Genomic DNA, 22,243 nt, shown 5'->3' with positions numbered 1-22,243 from the left:
AGACACCAACTTTGCAGAGAATTCTGGTAAATTCATTACCTTTCAAAGGGAACTTGAATACCATTTTAGAAAGCAACTCTAACGTGGAGATCTCAATTTATCAATATATCATAACTCATACAGCGGTTTCAAGTTTTGCAAACATTCATTCAAATCATTTTCTAATAAGATTTCTCAAGTTTTCTCATTTCCCCATCCCAATGGAGCATCAACATGAAGGGACTAAATACAAGGCATTTACCCTGTTGTTTCCCACGGTTAGACCCACACTGAAATATAGTCTTGTACATATGACAAAATTAATTCTGTTTTCTACAAATGCCTGTTGTAATGAAACATTGCTTGAACTCACAATAGTGGGAGATCACAAAGTTTCCAGTAACACTAAATACTGCTTATCACAGTGGATTCTTGTGTCATTTATGCCCCGTCAGTCCTAACCCCACTTGTCTGCACTGATACCCACAGCTGGTTGCGTCTGTGCTGTGACCAGAATACAGTAACTACCAGACTAATGTCTCTTAGCATCTTATTACTTATTGTAATGAATTTTAAAATTCTTTAAATCTTACCTCTTGTAATTTCCATTGAATTGTATCAATATAAAACACAGTTTCGTACACAAGCCGCGGGCACCTCTTTTGAAACTGAGTGCATAATTTGCACCTCACTTAGTCAATAAGTAAAATTAATTTTAAGTAAAAATGTTTCAGAAAATTGTATTGTGATTGATGTGTAAAACGGTCAAAATTTGTACTTGTGACTTCAGTGTCACACACATTGTAGAAACTTTGAATGCTGTGTTTGCGCACATATGTTGACAAAAGCACTTTTTTCAGTGTTTTTGGGTAACCTCACTACTGATATCATTTGTTCACAGATTCCTCACGCACATTTATTTTATAACTTTACAACTACAAACTTTTAAATTATTTGTGAACATCACTTTACAAACTCAAAATTGTTTTCACCCCAATTTGACAAATAAGTCTGGGCCTTCCCCTGGCAGCATGCTTGCAACTTGCCTCAAGGCTGAGATAAAGAACTATCCTACAGGATGATGAGACTGGATACATTTGGCTGTATGAATTGGCAACCAAAGCGACTGCCACAAAGTAAGACCGTGGAGACTCAGAAATGTACACAAGGAGAATTAAAGAACATCCACTGAAACAGAAAGGACTCCAGAAGTATTGAAGAGAAAATGGTGGTAAATTTCTCTACACTCAGAGGTAACATAATAAGTGGAATGGAAACCTCTGTTCTGGTAAGAAAGTGGCCATATCTGTTCGAGACGTGAATATGATGGCTCACTCACGGTATGGATATCGAGAGAAAATTTGTGTCAAGAAAATGTGGAAGAGTCGTTTCATATCTCATGTCCCAGTAGAAGAGCAAAATAGGGGACATCCTAGGAGGCATGGAAATCACCAAAGCGAAGCATCTAGATGCTGATCTTCCCATGGGTCTTGTGCTACTTTTGAACCAATTCATTGAGGACCAGGGCAAGATGTTCCCGACAGTTAATGAAACGTGTCTGCCATCTGAAGTTGATCAACTTCCAAGCACACCATACAACGTTGTGTTCACTGATTGCATTATTGACCAGGTGACTACCAATGAAAACAAATAAATAACTAAATAAACTATCAGGACCAAATGTATAATTTCCACAGTATTAAGTACAATTTTGAAAAATGGAAAATTTAATTAAGTTAAAACTATGAATGCTTTAAGGATATGAGAGCTTTCTTGTTGTACTGTAAACCAACTAAGGGCAACATATTTTTACAGTAGTTCCTCATTGTGGTTTATGACAGTCATGATGCTAGACTGATCTTTTAACTTCAAATGTGACATTTTCCTCTGTTGACAGTTGGACACTTTGTGATGCCAGTGGACCAGACCATTGTGAATGCCAGTGTTCCCAATTTTGGCAATGCCCTTGTTCTGATGTTTGCAACATACGGCTGCTTCAACATCAGTTATCCACCAGAATTGGGGCAACTCTGGAATTGGTGCAGTGGTAAGACATGCTATTTTGGCATGCAAGCTGTTTCCAACAAATCTTTGAATAGAGTGTGATTAAGCTGAGTAATGAAAAAAAAAGTAAATTTTGTTTTAAGATTCTTACATATAATGTTGTTTGTTCATAAAATGACTAAGTTATGACACATAATTTTATTTGTGTTGAATTAACATAAAAACTGTAATAAAAAAAATATTCAGCAACCTGGTAATTTTCTGTTATGTAGTCTAACATATATTCCCTGTTAATATGACAGAAGTAAATGCCCAAAAAATAAATGTTGTTGTATGTATTTTGGTGTATTTTATTGTGTGATTTAAAAAAAAAAAAATCTGTTGAACTTAAATTCATTTCCAGTCAGACAAGGGTCATGTGATACAGTTATTTTGTGTCTGGTGTACCTATAACTTTCATGCTACTTTAGTGTTATAAACTAAAGTTTTGTGTGTAAACTGTTTCCATTAAACTTTTAAGTTGAGTGAGTGAATTGGGATTTACAGTGTGTGTCTGTCTCTCTATAGGGTGTGTGTATGGGTGTAGCTGAACCAACGTCAGTGGTAGTCGTGAGGGCTTCATGGGATGATGGGTGTCTTAGGGAGGGCTGAGCAATTTGGAAAATAGCATGCTACTCATTATAGGCAGTTAGTGGTGAAAAAAGCTGTGCTGTGTTGTTAGTGTGGTTCCAGTATTTTGCATTTTTACTGTGAACGCATAATTGTAGTTGAAGCTTTCCAAGTGGGTAGTTTCCTTTCATATGCAGCTATAACATCAATGGTTGCTATTAATTTGCAGTATCAAAATATTTAAGCAAATTTGTCACCGCTCAAAAACTTAGTGTAACATATTGCACCTATCACCTGACTCAACTGACTCATTTCAGTGGGGTTGATGGGTAGTTGAGGCTCCAGCTGGTTTAAAGAGGTGGCTTGTTTTTCTGAGTTAACGCTGTCAGTCAAAGTTATGGGAAAAGTGGGTGTTGTCATTTTTTAGGTAATTAAAACGGGCTGGTGTATTTACACTTTAAAGGAAGAAATGGTGAAGAATATATCTTAAGGGAAATGAGCTGGTAAAGGTTGGACATAAAATTGTTAACGGTTGGTCAGTAAACATTTGGACAGAAACACTGTTTGTAGTTTGGTATGGATTAAAATAGTTATTTTTAGGATTTGGAACATGATGAGGTTAGCATGAACAGATTTAAAGCTGTATCAGCCAGACTTAGGACAGAAAACGTATTGTCTAAGCTTGATAACATAAACAGAAATAAAATTATGTAATGCCTCTGGTTTTATGGCTGCTAATTTTTCTTGGAAATGTTATACAAAATATAAATGCTCCTATGATGGTCTGTTGTAAATAATGCTGGCAACAGTGTTAGAGAAATGGGCTTTGTGGAGTCACGCCTCTCTCACTACCACTACTGAGGTGCTTTCAAGCAAGGCCCTTAATCCCCAGCTGCTCCAGTGATGCTGCTTAGTGGCCAGAAAATCAGACTGTGGCTGTCGTGGGCCTCCCTGGGTGTAAATGTTAGTAACTGTGCAAGTCTGATCTGAAAACGGTGATAGTTGCTATCCAATTTAATATAGATAAAAATCATTTATTTCAAAGACATTCAATTAGATTATATTAAATTAAGGACATTGTTGGCTTGTTTGTTAAACAGCTACATGTTATGCAGTTAGAGTATGTGCGAAGCCTTTCTCCTACAGTACCTACTGTAAGTTGCTGCCTTGTTAGGAGAGCTCAAGAACATTAATGGAAGCCCAGAGTTAAAACCTATGCCAGATCAATATCTGTGAATGACTTATTAAAAGATGTAGAGACAACTCTGACTGTGAACTCTCTTGTGTGTATTCACTGATTTGACCCATCCACATCAACATAGTCCAACATTTTAAATCCACACACTGAAAAACACTCACAAAGTAGAAGATAATACTTTGCTACTGTGAGGATAACATATAATTGTGTCATTATGCTGATAATACTCAGCTGTTCGTCAGTTAAAGGCTTTTTACACATTTTTTTTTACCTACTTTAAAGTTGTATTTACCTCATTTTCTATTCAGTGAGGCTCTTCTCTCTCTAACTTCTATCTAAAATTTTGTTTATCTAAATGTTTCTTTATACACAGCTCATAGGGTGTCCATAGGAAGAAAAGAACAACAAACGAAAAGGAATCCATGTAAAATGAATTGAAAAGAAAAAGAAAAGCTAATGAAAAACTTTAATGCAGTTATTGTCACTTGATCCATACAATGGATGTGGAATAATGTGGCCAGTTGCACCCTATCCGTTTTGGAAAATTGGAACACATCATATGGTCTGTCCAGATGCTGGACAGTAGTGTTTAAAGCTAAAAGAATGCTCCAGGGCTTCAAAAATCACTCATCTGAGCTGTATGCATGTGTGTCAGCATTGATAGCGCACACACACAACCTGTTTACGCCCCTGGCCCCAGTCCCCACCCCTGCTCACAGGCCCACACCCCAGCAGAGAGCTCATCCACAATCCACCGTGACAAAGGGAAAGAGCTGAGCGCAGGATATAAGGCTGCTGCTGGCTGCCAGAGTGTGTCCAGCACAGTGCTTTCTGCAGATTGCAGCAGTTTGAGCTAAACCCCCCTCTGTCTGCTCACTATAGACGGGACCTGGTTTGGGTGGGGTCATCATTAGTGCGTGCAGTGACCAGGGTGGAGTTGGGGTGCTTGTGTTGGTGTGACTGTATAGCTTCACAGTCGGATGGACATGATCTTTTTTCTTTTTTTCCCAGGATAATGTGTGTGTGCGAATGATATTCCCAACCTTAAAGCTGAATCATATGACTCCAATTCCTGGTAATGAAGGGGGTCTCTGTGCTGCCCTTTAATAAGGTGTCTGAGGGACATACACAGGCTGAAAGCGTTTACTACAGCATTGTAGAGAATTTACTCCTGAATGAAGATCCTTTTGAATTAACAACAAATACAGTATATGGTAAAAGGTTGTCAGAAGAAGGTACATTCACAAGCTAATCACAATCACTGGGTATATTAATTAAGATTTAAACCCTATTTCAGAACATAATTCGTCCCTATAAGACTGCCTTGCTGGAATTGTTTTCTTATTAGCATCATCTCTGATGCACTATTAACAATTCCTCCTCCAAATTTGGCCAGACATGGAAATCTTTCACTGCTAATGCAGATAAGCTTCCCTTCTCATCTGTCTCAAAGAAAAGCTACAGTTCAAATAGCCTGGGATGGTTTATCTATTGATAAATCTTAACATGTATATTTTCATGCGTATAAATTAGCAAGAGAGAGCATTCATGTTTTTATCAGTTTTAGCTCCTTTTTATTCAACATTGCGTTGTGTAGAACATCCAATGTAAATACATTTCAAATCAACCACTCTGTATCCAGGAATCTACAAGAAACAGTGTAAAAAGGCTTCCCAAGGGGGTCATAAAAACACAAAGAGAAAAAGATGATGATGAATGCAGAAAAGTTAAAATTTTCTCTCACATGCAACGTCTTCCTCTTTTTCATTCCCCTTTCTATAAATCAACCACTGCAGTTACAGGGATATGGATAACTGAACTGGTCTGAAATGACTGGCTAAGTGACTTAAAGATGCAGCAACGTTCTAACTATAAACTCAGTTCAGTCTTTATGAGACTGCTCTGTATGTAATGTCATAAAATAGCAGATCACCTGTCTGTGTTTGCCCAGCGACAGATATGAAACGTGCAAGTCGTTGCACAACATTATCATTATCTTGCCATGTTATGTCGTGTTCGTCAACCAGCTTCCAAAACTAACTGAAGCTGTATTTGACCAACAGAGAAGAAAGTTTTGGAGCTGGAGTCTACAGCCACCAGTACCCAGTGGGTTATACTCCGGTCAATGCGACCTACTAAAAGATATTTATATCCCCCCCACCACTTTTTTGAGTCATCTCCTAAGGACAACTTTGCTATTTCTGTTGTGGTTCTTTCTCATGCTCTATCTCTCCCGTCCCTCTTCTTATCTCTCTTTCTCCCTAAACTAGTTGCTGGAGGTCACCCTGCTGTTCCAGTTTAAAATTATATAATAATTCGACAGAATGAAACCAGGACAGTGAGGAGCTGTGGTGCCACTATGGTGCAACGTGACTCACTGAGCTCACAGGATGAGGAAACATCTATAGGTCTGAGCAAAACATTTCCTTAGAGGGAGACAGACTGCTCTGTGAGTTATGACACCTATTTCTTGAAGTAAAAATCAGAGCTCTTTCACATGGAGATAACATTTTTGAATCACATGATAATCTGTACTTCGCTTCATTGTCGATTGAGAGTATATTTCCAGGTGGATAATAAGCAGTATTTGACAATCAATAACAGGCCTACAGCATCTCCAGCGCACAGCCAAAGGAGTGAAAGGCAGTATCGCGCTTCATTGGCATTTTTTCATAATTTTATTTTCAAAACTTTTACTTCTTGAAAGTATTATGTTCGTTATGTCAGACAAAAGCCAGAAACATTGTTGTGAGAGACTTTTCCAGTATATTTAGCTGAAAGTTTACAAAAATAAAAAAATCAATTCAATTAAAAAGTCTATAGTAATATTGAAACTCATAAATTGAGGCTATGGTGTGTTTTCCCCCTTTTCTTTCTTCTCCCTTTCTTTTTTTTGTTCCAAATTGACAGTGCAGTGCAATCTTGTTAATACTGACAGTACAGCATAGTGTAGTGATGCTTAATGGGAACTGTATACATATTATAGTATACTGTGTGCACTGTGACCATATACATATGTGTGTATATGTCTGGAAATAATTTAACAGATGACCTTTCTGCAAGTTACATCCATTATTTCAGCTCTTGTTAGTTTTATAATAATGAACTTCAGCAGTGGACAAAAGCAGATTAAACTCTGTGTTACATTTCTAAATATAATATATACAGTATGTTTCCATATTTCTCTGTGATTTATTTCATCACATACTGTATGTCAGAAACATGAGCCATTTCCATGTTGTCACCAGAGATGACTAAGCCACAGTGCAGACATGATGATAGTGAAGACCCAATTGGATGAATGGAAAACACATTTAGTGCTGTACATGTGTTCCAGCAGCTCCCTCCAGTGGAAGATTTTGAGGATTATTTTTACCCCCTTTTTCAGAAATAGTAAAACCTATTTTTAACATGCAATATCAAATGTGAAGGAGTGTAGGAAAGAATGAATAACATAAATCTTCAAACAAAAGAAATACTGATTTGAATTGTTACTTGATTTTCAGAAACTTGTTTTCATTTTAGTTTATGAAAATCATATTGTCATATTTGAAGGCACTGTCAAGTCTGATCTCTCATGAGCTTAACTGTAGAATTGTTACAGTTAATTTCAAACAATGCAGCAGCAGAGCTGGCACATAATACAACTATAACTTAACTCTGTCTAGCAGTGAGTGGTTCAAGTGCTTATATCTTCATAGTGGTTTGCCTTGTTCTGATATTGATATTAATCATAGAGAAACCCAAGACTCACCTGGGACACAATACAGGGAATAACTGTCATATAATCTGAAAAATTGAAACAATACTGAATAAGGATTCACACTGTTACACATTTGAGTTTCCCACTGTTTCTGAAAGGACCTCTGTTGAGGATTATGTAACTTTTCTCACATAAAATATTGAACAAAAACACCAACACATAAACTGAGATGATTTTTCATGTAATGACTTTTTATTTGAGGAACCCTTTATACAGTTTGCCATCAAATCTTCCATTCTGTAGGTGGGAGTGCTGTGTGTGTTCTCTGCCAACCTGTCCCCAGCTTCTTTCAATGCAGCGTTCACTCAGGTCCTCTGTTTGCACTCAGCTGAAACAGACATTACAAAGGTTCAGTGGACAAATACACAGAGATGGTGCAGTCCGACATTAATATATGTATAAGGAGATCATACAGTCTCAGCTAGAAGAGACCAATAAATAGTCTGCTGTGCATCTTTTAGGGAGGAATCTACACAGCACAACATGAACACAGTAATGTATTCTTCACTTAAACAATCCTGGCAAAGGTGATAAAAAAAGTTCTTAAAAATGAAAAAACAAACGTAGACATGGCGTGCACCTAAATGTGACCTTCCACTTACATTGTAAAGTATAGTGTGGTCTGCATGTCTTCACAGTTGGACTCCTGCTTCTCTGCTTGCTTTTTGGATTTCTCCTTCACCAGCTAGGTAACCATCAGATTTCAAGAGCATCTTCTCTGCAGCTCAGACACTTTGTTAGTTTGCTGCTGCTGAGGCCGGAGAGGAGACAGAGACCATGGTAGGATTTCTTTCATTATAAACTGTGTAATGAGGCTGGACCAGTGAAACCTGAAGAGAAAGGACAATAAGATTAGAAGACATGCCACCAGCTACCAGTGAAAACACAAACAGTTCAAATATACCTGTCTCTGAATCTGAGATGAGCTCCATCTACATACATATTTAGAGAGCTAATTTTAGATTTGTGGTTACATTTTCTCACTGCAAACACTTCACACAAACTAATGAAATATAGTGGAGTTAGCATACCATGATGCCTCACCATGCCCTTCCATGTTCACTATATGGACATGCTCATTCCTCTTTGCATCCTGGGGTTGTTTCTCCTCCTGTGTCTCATCTTTGGGCTCCTCTGGGCTCTTTGGAATCATTTGGGGTCTTGGAGTCTCCCAAACACAACCTTAAATAAAAATGAAAATAAAACATGGAGAAGGTTGTCATTGATTCTGGGATGAATACATACATTTTCTCAGTGGAGAATACTTTTAATTGATAACAATAACATATCTGTAGAGCCATTTAATTTCTTTGACTTACTATTTGTTCTCGTCGTTGTTTGCATCTCTGGGTTTGTCTGGGTCTTTCTGTTGTTTGGGGTCTTGCAGCCGCCCAAAGAAAGCCCTGAAGAACAAACGCAACAGATGGACTCGTCATTCACTCTGGGAGAAATAACAATTTCCTCTGACAGCACACTATATACTTATGCAAACATACAGTATCAGTGGGGTACTTTATTCCGTTTAACAGTACATTGTACACATTACCCACAACATAATAAAAGACAATACATTTAGATGTATCAGTGAGGCAACATACAATTCCATCTCTATTGTAAAGATTTGACTAACTTGAATCATCCTTGGGCTGTTTGTCATCTGTTTCCTCTTCCTGGGCCAGCGTTCATTGATTCCTGGTCTCATCTAGAGGGCTTTCTTTTCCTCTTCACTTTCATGAGTCTGTTCCCTCATCTTTATTTCACGTTTGGGGCTGTACGCAAAATGTCTTTCATAAAGTCAAGAGCATAAAGAATAAAAGTCATTGTTTTGTAGCTGTCAAACTCACCTTGTAATATTCCAGCTGTGCTACTGGTCAATTCTGCTGCTCAGTGAAACAATCATGTCAAGATGAAACTCTTACCTGTTGAGTGAACTTTACACTGATTCCACCATGATGGGCTACATGTAGAGGATAAACTAACTTACATTGTTTCTTCAGTTTGGCCTTTGTTTCCTTCTTGTAGTGAGGAGAGTTAGTGGGAGGCTGTTATGTCACTCTTACTGCCTTTACTATCTGCAGGTTGTACCACTGCACTGTGATCCTTGTCACATCACATCACATCACATCACATCACATCACATCACATCACATCACATCACATCACAGTGACTTCATGTAAAGTAAATTATTTTCTCAGCAGATTGTGCCACTTGTACCACTGAGAAGGGACCGAACCCTCTTAACCACTTCTCTTGGGGGCCTGTTGAGATCAGTCGGGAACTGGTGTTTACCTGAAATCTTTAAGGGTGGCACATCGCGGAAGACCTCTGGGGTGTCTGCGTGGTCAGAGAAATTTAAAAGTTTTTAAGTTAAAGTTACTCAGAGTGTTGTCTCTTTAGAGCAGTCTTAAAATTTATTCACTAACTTTGCTGTTTTTTTTGTTTTTTTTAAAATGTAGGATAAATAGCAAACTCTTGTCTGTGGAGGGCAGCATTACGCTTTTGTACAGTACCAGATATTCATTCGAAGAAGACGAAAGACGGTGGGACAGACTGCTGTGGGTAAAGAAAATCAAAAACCTGTCGTCTGCTTCTGTGAACATGGATTTCAAAGTACGTGCTGCAACAAAAGAAGACTGCAAAGAAGTATCGCGTATGATAATGGTGAGTCTGAGTCAACGGTATGAACTATGATGCCAGCTTACTCCTGTCTACAATGTTTTCTTCTTTACAATGAATACATGTAAAATCCGTTAGCTGAATATATTAACTCAGTTTAACAAATTTACAGGAGTTGGCGGTTTATGAGAAAATGCCTGACCAAGTGAAGATATCGCATGAAGGTAATTTTTGCACTTAACTCATAAATTATTGATATATAACTAAAAATTACACAGACATCTTCCACGGCCTAAATGCCATTATCCAGCACAGAGCGTCTCCACAGCAGGAAAAGCACAAGTGGAATAAATTAACATTAATCATGGTGTGTCCCAGTCAGCTGGGCGAGCCAACCCACACCACCAGGACTTCCCCAGACATCATTAATGTTATCAAATACACCTGTGCTTTTCCTCCTATGACACCTCAAAATGTGTGTTGTGAAAAAGGCCTATTAAACTTTAACCAAAACCTGGTAAATTATTGAAAAGTACACAGTTACTAAACCTTGCATAATGTAGCCTATCAATGTTTCATGTTAATTCTTTGCAGTACTGGAGTGGCCTAAAAGACCATGACTTGAGGATAATAAGCTAGTTGTTAAAAGACACGTACCAATAACAACAGTATGTGTAACACTACATGCAACTTTAGTCCTTGAGCAAGAAAAACTCTAACATTAATACTAACTAATAACATTAATTAAAGATATCAAAGTTTCATTTTAAGTGTCCAGTGAGACATTATGCAAAGAGTCTGGCAAAACGTATTGATGTTTATGTAACTGTTTCTTTTCCTGATATGATAAATCAATATCTGCTGTGAGAAAGTTTTATAGTGCTGTGCAACCATGGCAGAAATAGTGGTTTTTGTCTGACAGTGTGTGAATAGCGTAATGTGCAGGGTGAGATTAGTTATTATAAGAGCAGTAAGACTTTGCAGTGAGACATAGGTAATAACAAATGGAGTGCAGTAACCAGTAACAGTAATGAGACTACAGTCAGTTTGATAAGCAGGAGCGGAGTTGAGTCGAGCATTGTTGACTTTTTAGCAGGATGGGATCACATCCTTTAGAGAAAATTTTAAAACGTGGTTGTGTGGATGGGGAGGGTCAGTGGTAGTTCTTCCTACACTGTATCATTCATGCAAGTTGAGGTCTTGTTTAAATGACTCTTAATACAATCAGTCCCCCTCTCTAACTCTATCATACGTTAGAAGTTGTTTGAGTCTTTAGTATATGTTTAAAAAGCAGCAGGTAACAAATAATAAACAACAAAAATATAAATGCAGCGCTCCTTGACATTTTCTACACTCACAGAGGGCGTATTTCTCTTAAATCTGTGTTTGAATCTGTGTTAGTGAGCACGTCTCCTTTAGCTCATCCATCCACCTGACAGGTGTGGCATATCAAGATGCTGATTACACAGTGTAATTATTGCACAGGTATTCCTTGGGCTGGTCACAGGCCACTTTACAATGTGCAGTTTTATCACACAGCACAATGCCACTTATGTTGCACGTTTTCACCTTGTTTTCAGTCTGCACGTTTTCACCTTGTTTTCAGTCTGCACGTTTTCACCTTGTTTTCAGTCTGCACGTTTTCAGCTTTCAATTGGCATGTTTAATATCCAACAAAGCTCTTGCCTGTGAAATGAATGGTCATTGCCATCTGTAATGTCCAGTCTGAGAATTTGGCAGTAATGTGTGTAATTTGTGGTTAGATGTGGTCACAACCACAGACACACCAGCTCTGGACCTCAACATCCGGGTTCTTCACCTGCAAGATTGTCTGATACCAGCGACCAGGAGAGCACAAAGTTTTAAAGTTGCCTTTTATTGTGACCAGCCCAAAGCTCACCTATGCAATAATCATGCTGTGTAATCAGCATCTTGATATTCCTCACCAGTGAGGTGGATGGATGAGCTAAAGGAGAAGTGCTCACTAACACGGATATAAACATACTTGTGAACAAGATTTGAGAGACAGAAGCCTCTTGTGTTTATAGATCTTTTATTTCAACTCACGAAAAATGGCAGCAAAAACAAAAGTTTTTATTTTTCTTTAGTGTGTGTGTGTGTGTATATATATATATATATATATAGTGTATATAGTATGTATATACAACAGGCTGAGAGTACAAAATATAACGATGATGTTTACAGTACCCTGTGGAGTTATTTTGACCACTAGGTCAAACTGGGACTGGGACTAGTGGTCAAAAAAACTAGTGGGACTGTAGAGCAATGTTTTGTTGACTGGGTCCTCGATTTGTTTCTATCTTGTTTTTTACCAGCACGCTCACAAGTTAGCCACGAACCACGAGCACAGGCATGACGTAGTAGGCATTTCTGTTGACTGAAGAAAATGTATATCAACGGCTGGGGGCAGTGTAATATGCCATATGGTTAGCAATGTGCCAGTAAGAGAGGAATAGAAGACTTCAAGCTGATGCATGTTTGAAACATTCAGGACATGACTTTGAAAATGTTTTATGAGGCAGTAAATGCATTCAACATATTTACAATTAGTAATTAATTTACAGCTTAACCGAAGTTAAACCTGCAGATTTAGATAGAAAATTATGAGATGTACAGCGGAAGGATGTGATCCATAGCTGGAATAATAATGTAATCTCTTTACAACCTGTTGCTTGCCTAAGTGACTGTTTTGTAGCAATATTGTTGATGTGTCTTTTGGGTGCTGGTGAATTGTAATTGAAAGGCATGGGTAAATTATCTGTCTTGTTTTACTTTAGAACTGGAGCATGACGGTTTCTGCCAGAATCCCTTCTTTGAATGCCTTGTTGCAGAAGTACCGGAGGAGCATAAATCAAATGAAGGTAAAGTGTGGTTCAAGGCTTTTTTAGGTTGTAGTCTTCCTTGTGAACCGGCTTTGAACTTGTCGGCATCTTGTGCAGATAATAAAAGGTCTGTGCCCTTGCTGTTTAAATATGCCCATTTAGTATCCACCAAATCACGATGACTATTCAAGGGCTGCATCATAAATCAACAGTGTCAGGTGTAGTTTATGTGTTCCTTTTCACAGCTGACAATATGATAGAGGAAATACTCTGTGTGTGTGTGTGTGTGTGTGTGTGTGTGTGTGTGTGTGTGTGTGTGTTGTGGGTGCAGTGCAGTGTTCACAGTCAGTTTTAAATTGACTCAGTTGTCACAAAAGTTCAAATTCACATTTATGTGCCTTACAAGCAGAAATTATCTTTCAAATCGGTAATAATGCATGTATATGCACTTTAATAATAGTTATGAGGACCCCAGAATTCAAATGAGGGCAACATTTTTTATTTAAGACACAAGTGCAATTATTCCACTAATCTTGCTCTTCTCCCTGCTTGTCTTTTTGATGGTTTGTGTCTTCTGTCCATATAGGATTCACAGTTGTCGGATACGCCCTTTACTTTTACACTTACAGTACATGGAAGGGACGGGCAGTATACTTAGAGGATCTGTATGTGATGCCAGAATTCAGAGGTAAAACATGCGTCGCAGTGTCGTCAGCAAAGCTTAAAAAAATGTGTTTTCTTGTGTGATTGTTTCCTTATGTGCTATTTCTGAATCACATTTTATTTATAATATACAGCACTCCTGTACCTCTATTTTAAATGTTTTGTCCCCAAGTAAAAATATTTTCAACCACATGATCTTTAATGATTTCCCCCACAGGGAATGGCATTGGCAAGGGTTTACTGAGCAAAGTTGCTGAGGTAAGAATGTTTTTATAATTTAAGCCTCATTTTGTTAGAATAATAGGTGTGGCATATAGCTGTGTTATTGATTCTTGTGTAGACCAGCTGTCCTGTGTGATGGAGAGGTAATGATGCATGTTTAACTAAAGGACTGTTTTGTTTGCTCAGGTGGGGAAAAAGAAGCAGTGTGTGCGGTTGCAGTTGTCTGTGTTGAACTGGAATACTCCTACTCGAGATTTCTATGCGGCTAAAGGAGCTCAGGATCTAACTGTCAGTGAAGGCTGGCACTTTATACGCTTTGATGGACAAAACCTGGACAATTTAGCAAATGAAGCACCTAAAGATTAGTTTTTCAAGGAAAATATGCACACGGTTTGTTTTCTACTATAAACTCTCACCCTCTGTAAAACATTGGTAAAATACGCTTCAGTGAACTGATTTCTCTATCTTGTGTATTAATTTAAAGCCAGTCAAATTTACTAGGACCTACATATGATTACCAGCCATGCAGTAGTGTTATTGTTTTCACCTTGTGAGTCTATGTCTGTTGTCATCATGGCAAAACAAGTTCCTGGAGACACCCTCTGTAGCAGGAACTATGGGACAGTTTTGTTTTCTTGGTAGGTGTTTATGTGTCCGTCTGTCAGATAGATTTTGTCACTGTGATAGTGTCACAACGGTGCAAGATACAGTCAGGAAACTTTACAGGTGCGATGTTGATGATCAAAAACCAAATTGAAGGCCAGGCATCACGGCTGGTGTGATCCCAAAACAAGATCGTCTCTAGTAAATAAAGATGATGGTAAATTATCAATAATAAATTTGATCTGAATAAATCCAATCCCAGATGTGATGCCACATTTCTCCAGCAGGTGGCACATAGAACTCCCCTTTTTCTGCACAGTGACGCCCATACGATCTCCATGAGATGATAGTAAAGTAGTAAGTCAGAGGAGCTTGATTTGCTGCTTGGCCTTGGAAGATGCCACTCTGTTGAAAATAATAATAATTTAATTTAATTAGTCAACTCTGAATGCAGAGACCTAATGGGCCATACTTTCTGGTCTCTCCTGGTTAATGGAGCCAAAGGAAAGGAGGATGTGCAAACAAACTCAGTAACCAAAAACACTGTTATTTGTTACGTTTTTTTTTTTTTTATTGTTTTATTACTAATATTGCTCAATAGCTCTGTTCATCACTCTAATGGAAATCATAATGTCATTAAAATTCTCATGATTGAGTGCAACAGTCACTGAAAATGTATTTTTGTATAAAATATACTCAAATCCACAGGAACATATGTAAAATTACCCATAAGAAAACTGTATGACAGTACATTTGAAATTCACACACATGCCAGAAAAAAATAAAATTTACAAAACCTACAAAGGCTGTGTTTACAGTTTCAACCATGTTACTGAAGTGTTCTGGTTCAGAGACGAGAATCAAAATGAAATCGCACTGGGTGAAAAACCCTAGTGTACGCTAGCTGTAGCTGGTTACAGTTAAAAGTTAGAAAATGTCAAATTTCCTCAGTGACTTCAAAGGTCACAGATTGATATTTACTCCTTATCATGGATTTATTATTATTTAGAAAATCTTTATGAACTTTATTTCCTTTAGGACATAAAGCCACATTATTGATCATGCTGATTGCAGAGACATCTGGAACGGCCATCTTATTTCCCAGAAACAAGCTTTTTGAGCATTTACCATTCTGCAGACAAATAGACTGGATGGTTATACACTATGGGTGATGGGATTATTCTGAATGTGTTGCACAATAACAAAATGTATTTTGTGCAGCTTTTATGTTTCCCAACCAGAAAATCTGAAGCAGGTTTAGGATACATGGATTTAACAAATGATTACAACACTTTACATGCTAACACAAACTTTATAGCCGTGAACACAATTGTTGAGTTTAAGGTTATCTGAGGATTAAATATTGGTAAGCCACCCTCAAGTAAGCATAGGAACATATATGCTGAAATAGTGAAACAATTTTCACATTATATAAACATTACAAAACACATCAAATATGTTTCCTTAAAAGGTTTAGATTGGATAAAGCCAATAAATCCCCAAATCAAATCAATACTGCTCTTATACTACTACACAGGGATCATAAATCTGTAAGTGGTTTCCATTTTAAATGCTGCCCTCTCACATTCTGAGCAGTAAACACTGTTCATTTCCTCTTAACGCAATCAGTCTGGTGAATCGGCTGGCTTTCCGTCCTACACAATCAGACATACGCATTTCTCCCGTAGTTGCTTGGGGCAGACTGAGATGTTGCCAGAGTTGAGAGCACGTGTCCTCTGGAGGATTGTTGGTATCGATATGGCCTAGAATGCAAAAGACGTGTTACAGTGAGGAGAGTATGCATCAATCCCCCTATACCAAGTGGATTGATATCAAACATTTCAGCAACACATACTCACATTTTTTCATTGGGGGTTTGGACTTTGCAAGCACAAATCAGGCATGAACCTCCACAAATGGCGAGTATGGCTGAAGACCAGCCAATATATAGGCCTTCTCCAATCTCATACCTGTGATACAAGAGGATTTAACACATTTTTCCAAGTGTAATCATCAATTTGTACCATTGTTGTGAAATATTGATGCAGATTGTATTGACTTACTTAGTCCCTGCGTAAAACTGGTCAAAGAACTCTTGTGTGATGTTGGCTGCGTACCAGGATATAGCAATCATGGTGCAAATCCCTACAAAACACAAGACATAGTTTACTTTAGACAACCAAAACAACACATTTTTCAATGTAAACAGCACACATAGTTACAAGCTAAGATAAAATGATACTTTTCTTGTATAGACTATTTAGATCGCCATGTTAGGAGTACAAGTTATCTTTTACAAGTTGTCATAAAAGCGATCTATTAGTGTCAAAACAAAAAAAAAGTGAAAATAGTTATAGTTTGAAATTGTATTTATGTAATTTATGATATATAGTACATTGATTAAGGATGTGATTAAGTTCTTGATGACAACAGTTAAATTCTGCATGTCTCAGCACCTCACAGGCTCAGACTGTGTTTTTGTCTTGTATGAAAATCCCTGAGATTACCAGTCTCCTGTCACTGCATCACATTTGTGTTTTACGTAGTGTGACCTATTCTAACAATCCAGACAGTTTTGGTGAAGCCAGGCTTTGTGCATCAGCAGGTTTGTTAAAATAGTGATAACCTTTTCAAACTGCTGACCCATTTTCTGATAGCTTGTCTTCTGTACACAGAGCTTGGATTACCAGACATGTTTACCTCTCCAGTGTTCTGTGTAAAGATGTGGTTTGACTCTTTTTCTTACATCCATTTCTCATGTGTCAAGATACTTGTAGAGACTGTATTTTTGTCCTTCTAAGCTAGGCTGGGACTGGGGCTATAGGGACCGGACATTTTCATCTATAACCCAAGGCCTTTGTTCATTTTGTTATATGGTCCTTACATCCATCCTAATGTCTTTACCTTGTAGTAAAAAGAACACTCCTCCTATTGCAGCAATCCTCCCCTTCAGGATGTAGTTTTCTCCTCCTATTTTTGAGCACTGCATTCCTACGAGAGTTGCCGTGAGCCCAAATGTCCCAAACACAATGGCAGCGATCATCAGCGCCCTGGAGGCCTGAATGTACCCTGTGTGCAAAGATAAAAAAACATATATAATAACACACATTGCTTGAAATAACGTTGTTCCCCTAAAACAACATTTTCAATGCAAGCGTTTAAAATGTCACTGTTGTGTGTATCTCTGTAGTTTCAGTGAAAGATTTCTCAGTTGCCTAAAGGGGAGCAAACTGGTTTGATTCCTAATGTATCAACCCTTTCAATCTTCCATCTTATCAAAGCAGAAATTGTATGTATTTTGGAACTAGAGAGTATATTTCTGCCTGTGATAAGCTCAGACAAAATTGTCAAAATGGCAAAACCCGTGGTTAAAGACTATAGGGCTGGGCATCCAATGGTTTTACTTTTTATATAGGAACCAAAATGACTATATGATATAGAAAAGGCTGCCACTTGATTGTGGTTGATACCAAGGAAGTGTTCAGAGTTTCATGGGGAATACAACACTTGTCTGTTGTACCATTTAGTTTACATTTATATATTTAAATTTATATCTTAACAGGCAAAAGTAGCTAACAGAATCTAACAAATTGTAATTCATCAAGTCAGTTTAAAGTTTTTATTATTTTATGAGTAGCTGTTTATCTGGGTTCACTGTGGTTGTGCATACTAACCCTCTCTCATCTTATCATGCCTTCCTGTATATTACCCCTATTTACTGATTATAGCAAGTACAGTAGAAGGCTCCTGAGGGGTTTTTAAAGGTACTCTAAGGTCACGTTTAAATCAGGTAGATGTGGAAGAAAACAATAACAAAAAAGATCATCAGTTCTCAATTGTTGGCTTGGATTCAGCAATCTTTCAAAGTCATACTGTTGTATTGTACATGACTGGAGATGAACTAAACTATTTCTTTCTTTTTTCAATTGATCTGTTACACAACTGCGACACAACTTTTATACTAATACCTGAAGAGTAAAGTCTTTCTTATTTGCTACATCACAGTCTTCAAAATCTCATTCCTTGACAGGGTGGATTAGTATTCAAGCCTGATAAGTAGTCATCAATACTAATAAAGCATTTGCTGTGTAGGCCACATACCATTAAGTGCGAGCAAAGATGGAAAATCCCGGCAGTTGTGAACTCCTGTAGAGTCAGTTGCACAGGACATCCATAGGTTTTCATAGATGGTTGATGTGGTGATAACGTTACCATCCACTGTAGAGACCCTCCAGTATCGGTTTGGAAGGGCAACCCCAACCATCAACCAGCCCAGAAAGCCCAGGAAGAAGGCAAAAGCTTCCACTATCGCATTCATATTTCCTTGTTTCTTCTGTCCAACCCGTGTAAAGTTATCCAGAGAGAGAAACACTGAATACAAACGTTGACTCTCCAAGCTATCTTCGCCTACAAACGTGTGGTTTTGTTGGCCCCACGGTCTGTATGCCAGACCAATTCTCTGCAAACCCTGAGCTAAGATGTTCCAGAAAACTACAAATCAATGATTAATTCCAAATAGCCCACTCATGATTTCCCCTATTATTCTCAACTCTATTGAACCTTTTCAAAGGCTCCAAATGTTTACCCAACTTAAAGGACAACAGAGTGGTGAAGTCCAACCTTCAGACCTCCTTACTAACGTCTATAGGCTTAAAGCTATTTGTCAGCTTTTGTTCTTTGCTTTTTGAACACTATGTCAATTCTATCAGACCATTATTGATGGGATTCAAGTCACGTTTTGGATCCTCACTTCACCTTGCGTCTGAGGGATGATGGGAAAGTTGAAGGCACTGAGGGGTGAGGATGCATCACCACGTACTGACCCACAGATAAACCTGCTTATCTGACAACTGAGCCCAAAAGACTTCTTCTGTCTTTGTTTGTTAACAAATGCAGAGCTTTTCATTAATAGGCTTTCATCTCCATGGTAATGTAGTACCACTGCAGCTTTTTGGGCCAGTAGCCCAGTGGTTAGGGTGCATACTACCTGGGTGTCACGTAGGGCTGAACAATTAATTGCAATATGCACATGAGCTTTAATCTTTGTGATAAAAATAAAATGTGTCACAACATTCCTTTATAAAGGTAATATGAAAGCTTAGTGGTGCTACAGAGATGCCCTGGTCTACAAATCATATTCAGATGTAAAGGAATGTGCTTGTTTGATACAGACCCCAGCAAAAATCACATTATCATTTTTATATTTCTTTCAGTGAAAAAGAAATGCAATTATTATTTAACGATAATAATAATATACAACTACTATAACTAATAAAATAGTTACTCATATCGCAATCACAATATCTAATGTCAAAATAATCGCAGTATGATTTTTTTTTTCTATATATATATGTATATCGTTCAGCCATAGTGCCGTGGCTTTGAGCAGTGAGTTCCTGATAAATAAATAAACAAAGCATTTGTTTTAACTGCTTCAACAGAAGTTTGTAGTGCTGTTGTACTGAATTACAATATAGTTTAAGGTGTACAGTCTCAACAAGAATAAAGTACCACAAGAACAAAGAACATCTTGACTTATTAGATACTCACTCATTAAATACATTATGAGATTAGCACATGTAAAATGCCAGGGGCATCCAACATGCATTGCATTAAATACAATGGATACAATTAATGGAAGGACTCATACAATGTCATGGTAACCTTATAGCTCTATAATAATATTTGCAAGATTTCTGATGTTATTTCTTATTGAGACTGTGCACACAGTCATAAAAGTATAATATAATCAACTATAATCTATGTATTTATCAGAAACATTCATGAAGTGGTTTCAACTTTCAACAACAATTTTACAGCCTCAACAAAAATAAATGCTACAAGCTTCACAAACTTTACAGAGCTATTGCACTGGATTTCACAGTTGCTGTGTTTTGTCGAACCCCTGTAGATTACAGCACTGCCATTGCATATTATGTGTATATATTACATATGTATTTATTTTTGGCTTTTGTTAAGAATGGGTTATCTAATACTTTGGACACATATATACCTCAATCAAAGAATATAGAGCAGCATTTCCTTCAGTATGACATTAGAGATTATAAAATGCATACTCAGCTATCACATACAGCTGAATCATCAGAAAAACTGAAATACATAATAATAATGTAAAGAATATTATTAGAAACCCAAAAACAATTTGTTATTAATGACCACTAGCAGTCACATTTCCATTTTTTAACAGTTGATACAAATTAAATGACTTTTCCAGGATCCTGCAATGTAGAACTTTATGATCATAAATAGGCCATTAGACAAGTTCTCTACTTACCTGGGAGAGCAAAAAGGGATGGAAAGTCACGACAGTTATAGATCCCTGTTGAATCACTGGCACAAGACATCCATAGGTTTTCATAGATTGTGGAGGTTGTAATTACGCTGCCCTCTGTGGTGGATTCTTTCCAATACTGATCATGAAGTGATATGAAAATCATAATCCAGCCTACAAAACCTAGGAAAAGTGCTATAACCTCTGCGATCTCTTTCATCTTGAAAGTAATTTTCTATTAATAATTAGCAAACCTGAATAGATAGTGAAGAGCTCTATTTGCAGCTCCTGTATCTGATACACATTTTGGGAGTGTGAGAACTTACTCTGAATTTTTTTCTCATGCACTCAAACCCGGACTAATTTGAACATTGATTTGTTGGGTAGCTGCATTATAAGTCTGCTATTCCCGCCCAAAATTGATGACATTTCACGTGCCTGGCACGTTACCATAGAAATGTAAGCGTACAATTAGCTTTTTTCCTCTCTTTTGATTGGCAGTGGAGGAAGAGATAATCTCTTGTAAAACAGTTATCTCGGCACTGATTGCTTTGATATGCTTTTGAAACTTATGCAGGAGACAATTATAATTCATTGTTTTGTTTTGTTCTGTAGTTGTTTAAGAAACCTTTCAGGGCACTGTAGTCATAACTGCAAAATGTATTATATGAGCAGGATGAAATAAGTCAAAGAAAGGTTTAATGATGTGGTGAATGACTGGGAAACACCTTATGTGGCAGTGTTCATATTGTACTGTAGTGTTTTTTCTGTGTGTCCTTCTTGTTTTAGTTGCTCGCATCATCTTGTCCTCCTGCCTGTATCCCCTTTTGAGGAATTGGTAGCATGTGATTTTAGAGAGGTGATTTCAAGTTCCATAAGCAAATACTTATGGGGAAATACTGAATAGAGGGCAGAGCAATCACTGAAAGCTGGATAAAAAGTGGTGGATGGGTGATTTATTGAAGGCAGAAAGTATCTGTTTTAGCTCTGGTTAAGCATTAACGAGTCTGCAACATGACAAAAGATATGTTGAAACTCTTGCTGTTTGCAAATACATTTTTTGTACTGAAGCATATAGATTCAACAGTGAATGAAATGTTGTGTTTACAGAGTCATACAGTGCTGTCGACTAAGAGAAGTTGACCAAAGGCCAGGTTCTTCTAAAACACCCTTACAATTAAATGGTGGTCTCTATACATTAAGTAAAATATGGAAGTGTGCAAAAGTGCAAGATTTTGAAGTAGTGCAGCACAATTTTATATTCATACACTTGTACTGCTTGATCCTCCTCAATACTCTGTGGAGATGACATTTAAAAGCAGATCAAGATGTTTATCCTTTGTTTCAGTCAAGTAATTCTTTGTTTAGGAGAAACTTAGAACTCACAATTTACAGTCTGTATCTTATCAAATGTGAATTCTCTTTTGCTGACCAGTAATCAGAGGCACAG

At 37.6% G+C, this 22,243-nt stretch overlaps 2 protein-coding genes across 3 annotated transcripts; one reads left to right on the top strand and one right to left on the bottom strand.

The window, feature by feature from the left end:
* Window positions 1-10,075: 10,075 nt before the first annotated feature.
* sat2b (spermidine/spermine N1-acetyltransferase family member 2b) lies at window positions 10,076-15,305 on the top strand. Its single transcript, XM_023404634.2, has 6 exons — window positions 10,076-10,215; window positions 10,343-10,394; window positions 12,969-13,052; window positions 13,600-13,701; window positions 13,894-13,934; window positions 14,085-15,305. The coding sequence occupies exons 1-6, from the start codon at window positions 10,153-10,155 to the stop codon at window positions 14,262-14,264; spliced, it is 522 nt and encodes a 173-aa protein (XP_023260402.1). The 5' UTR covers window positions 10,076-10,152; the 3' UTR covers window positions 14,265-15,305.
* A 79-nt stretch (window positions 15,306-15,384) lies between these two features.
* On the bottom strand, window positions 15,385-21,127 carry LOC111653907 (claudin-15-like). Of its 2 annotated transcripts, none has more exons than XM_023404633.2 (5): window positions 20,797-21,127; window positions 17,406-17,570; window positions 16,565-16,646; window positions 16,361-16,471; window positions 15,385-16,264 (listed from the first exon to the last, which is right to left on the bottom strand). In XM_023404633.2, exons 1-5 carry the CDS (start codon window positions 21,011-21,013, stop codon window positions 16,165-16,167), a joined length of 675 nt encoding a protein of 224 aa, XP_023260401.1. In that variant the 5' UTR covers window positions 21,014-21,127; the 3' UTR covers window positions 15,385-16,164. The 2 variants fall into 2 exon arrangements, with proteins under 2 accessions (XP_023260401.1, XP_023260400.1); XM_023404632.2 differs by lacking the exon at window positions 20,797-21,127 and adding an exon at window positions 18,603-19,201.
* Window positions 21,128-22,243: the final 1,116 nt, after the last annotated feature.

The sequence above is a fragment of the Seriola lalandi genome, unplaced genomic scaffold (assembly GCF_002814215.2).
Source record: "Seriola lalandi dorsalis isolate HSWRI2012SDOR001 ecotype SW California unplaced genomic scaffold, Sedor1 jcf7180002054256, whole genome shotgun sequence".
In the NCBI taxonomy this organism is placed as follows: Eukaryota; Metazoa; Chordata; class Actinopteri; order Carangiformes; family Carangidae; genus Seriola; species Seriola lalandi.
The sequence above is the reverse complement of the archived record's forward strand: the minus strand, read 5'-3'. Positions and strand labels throughout refer to the sequence as shown.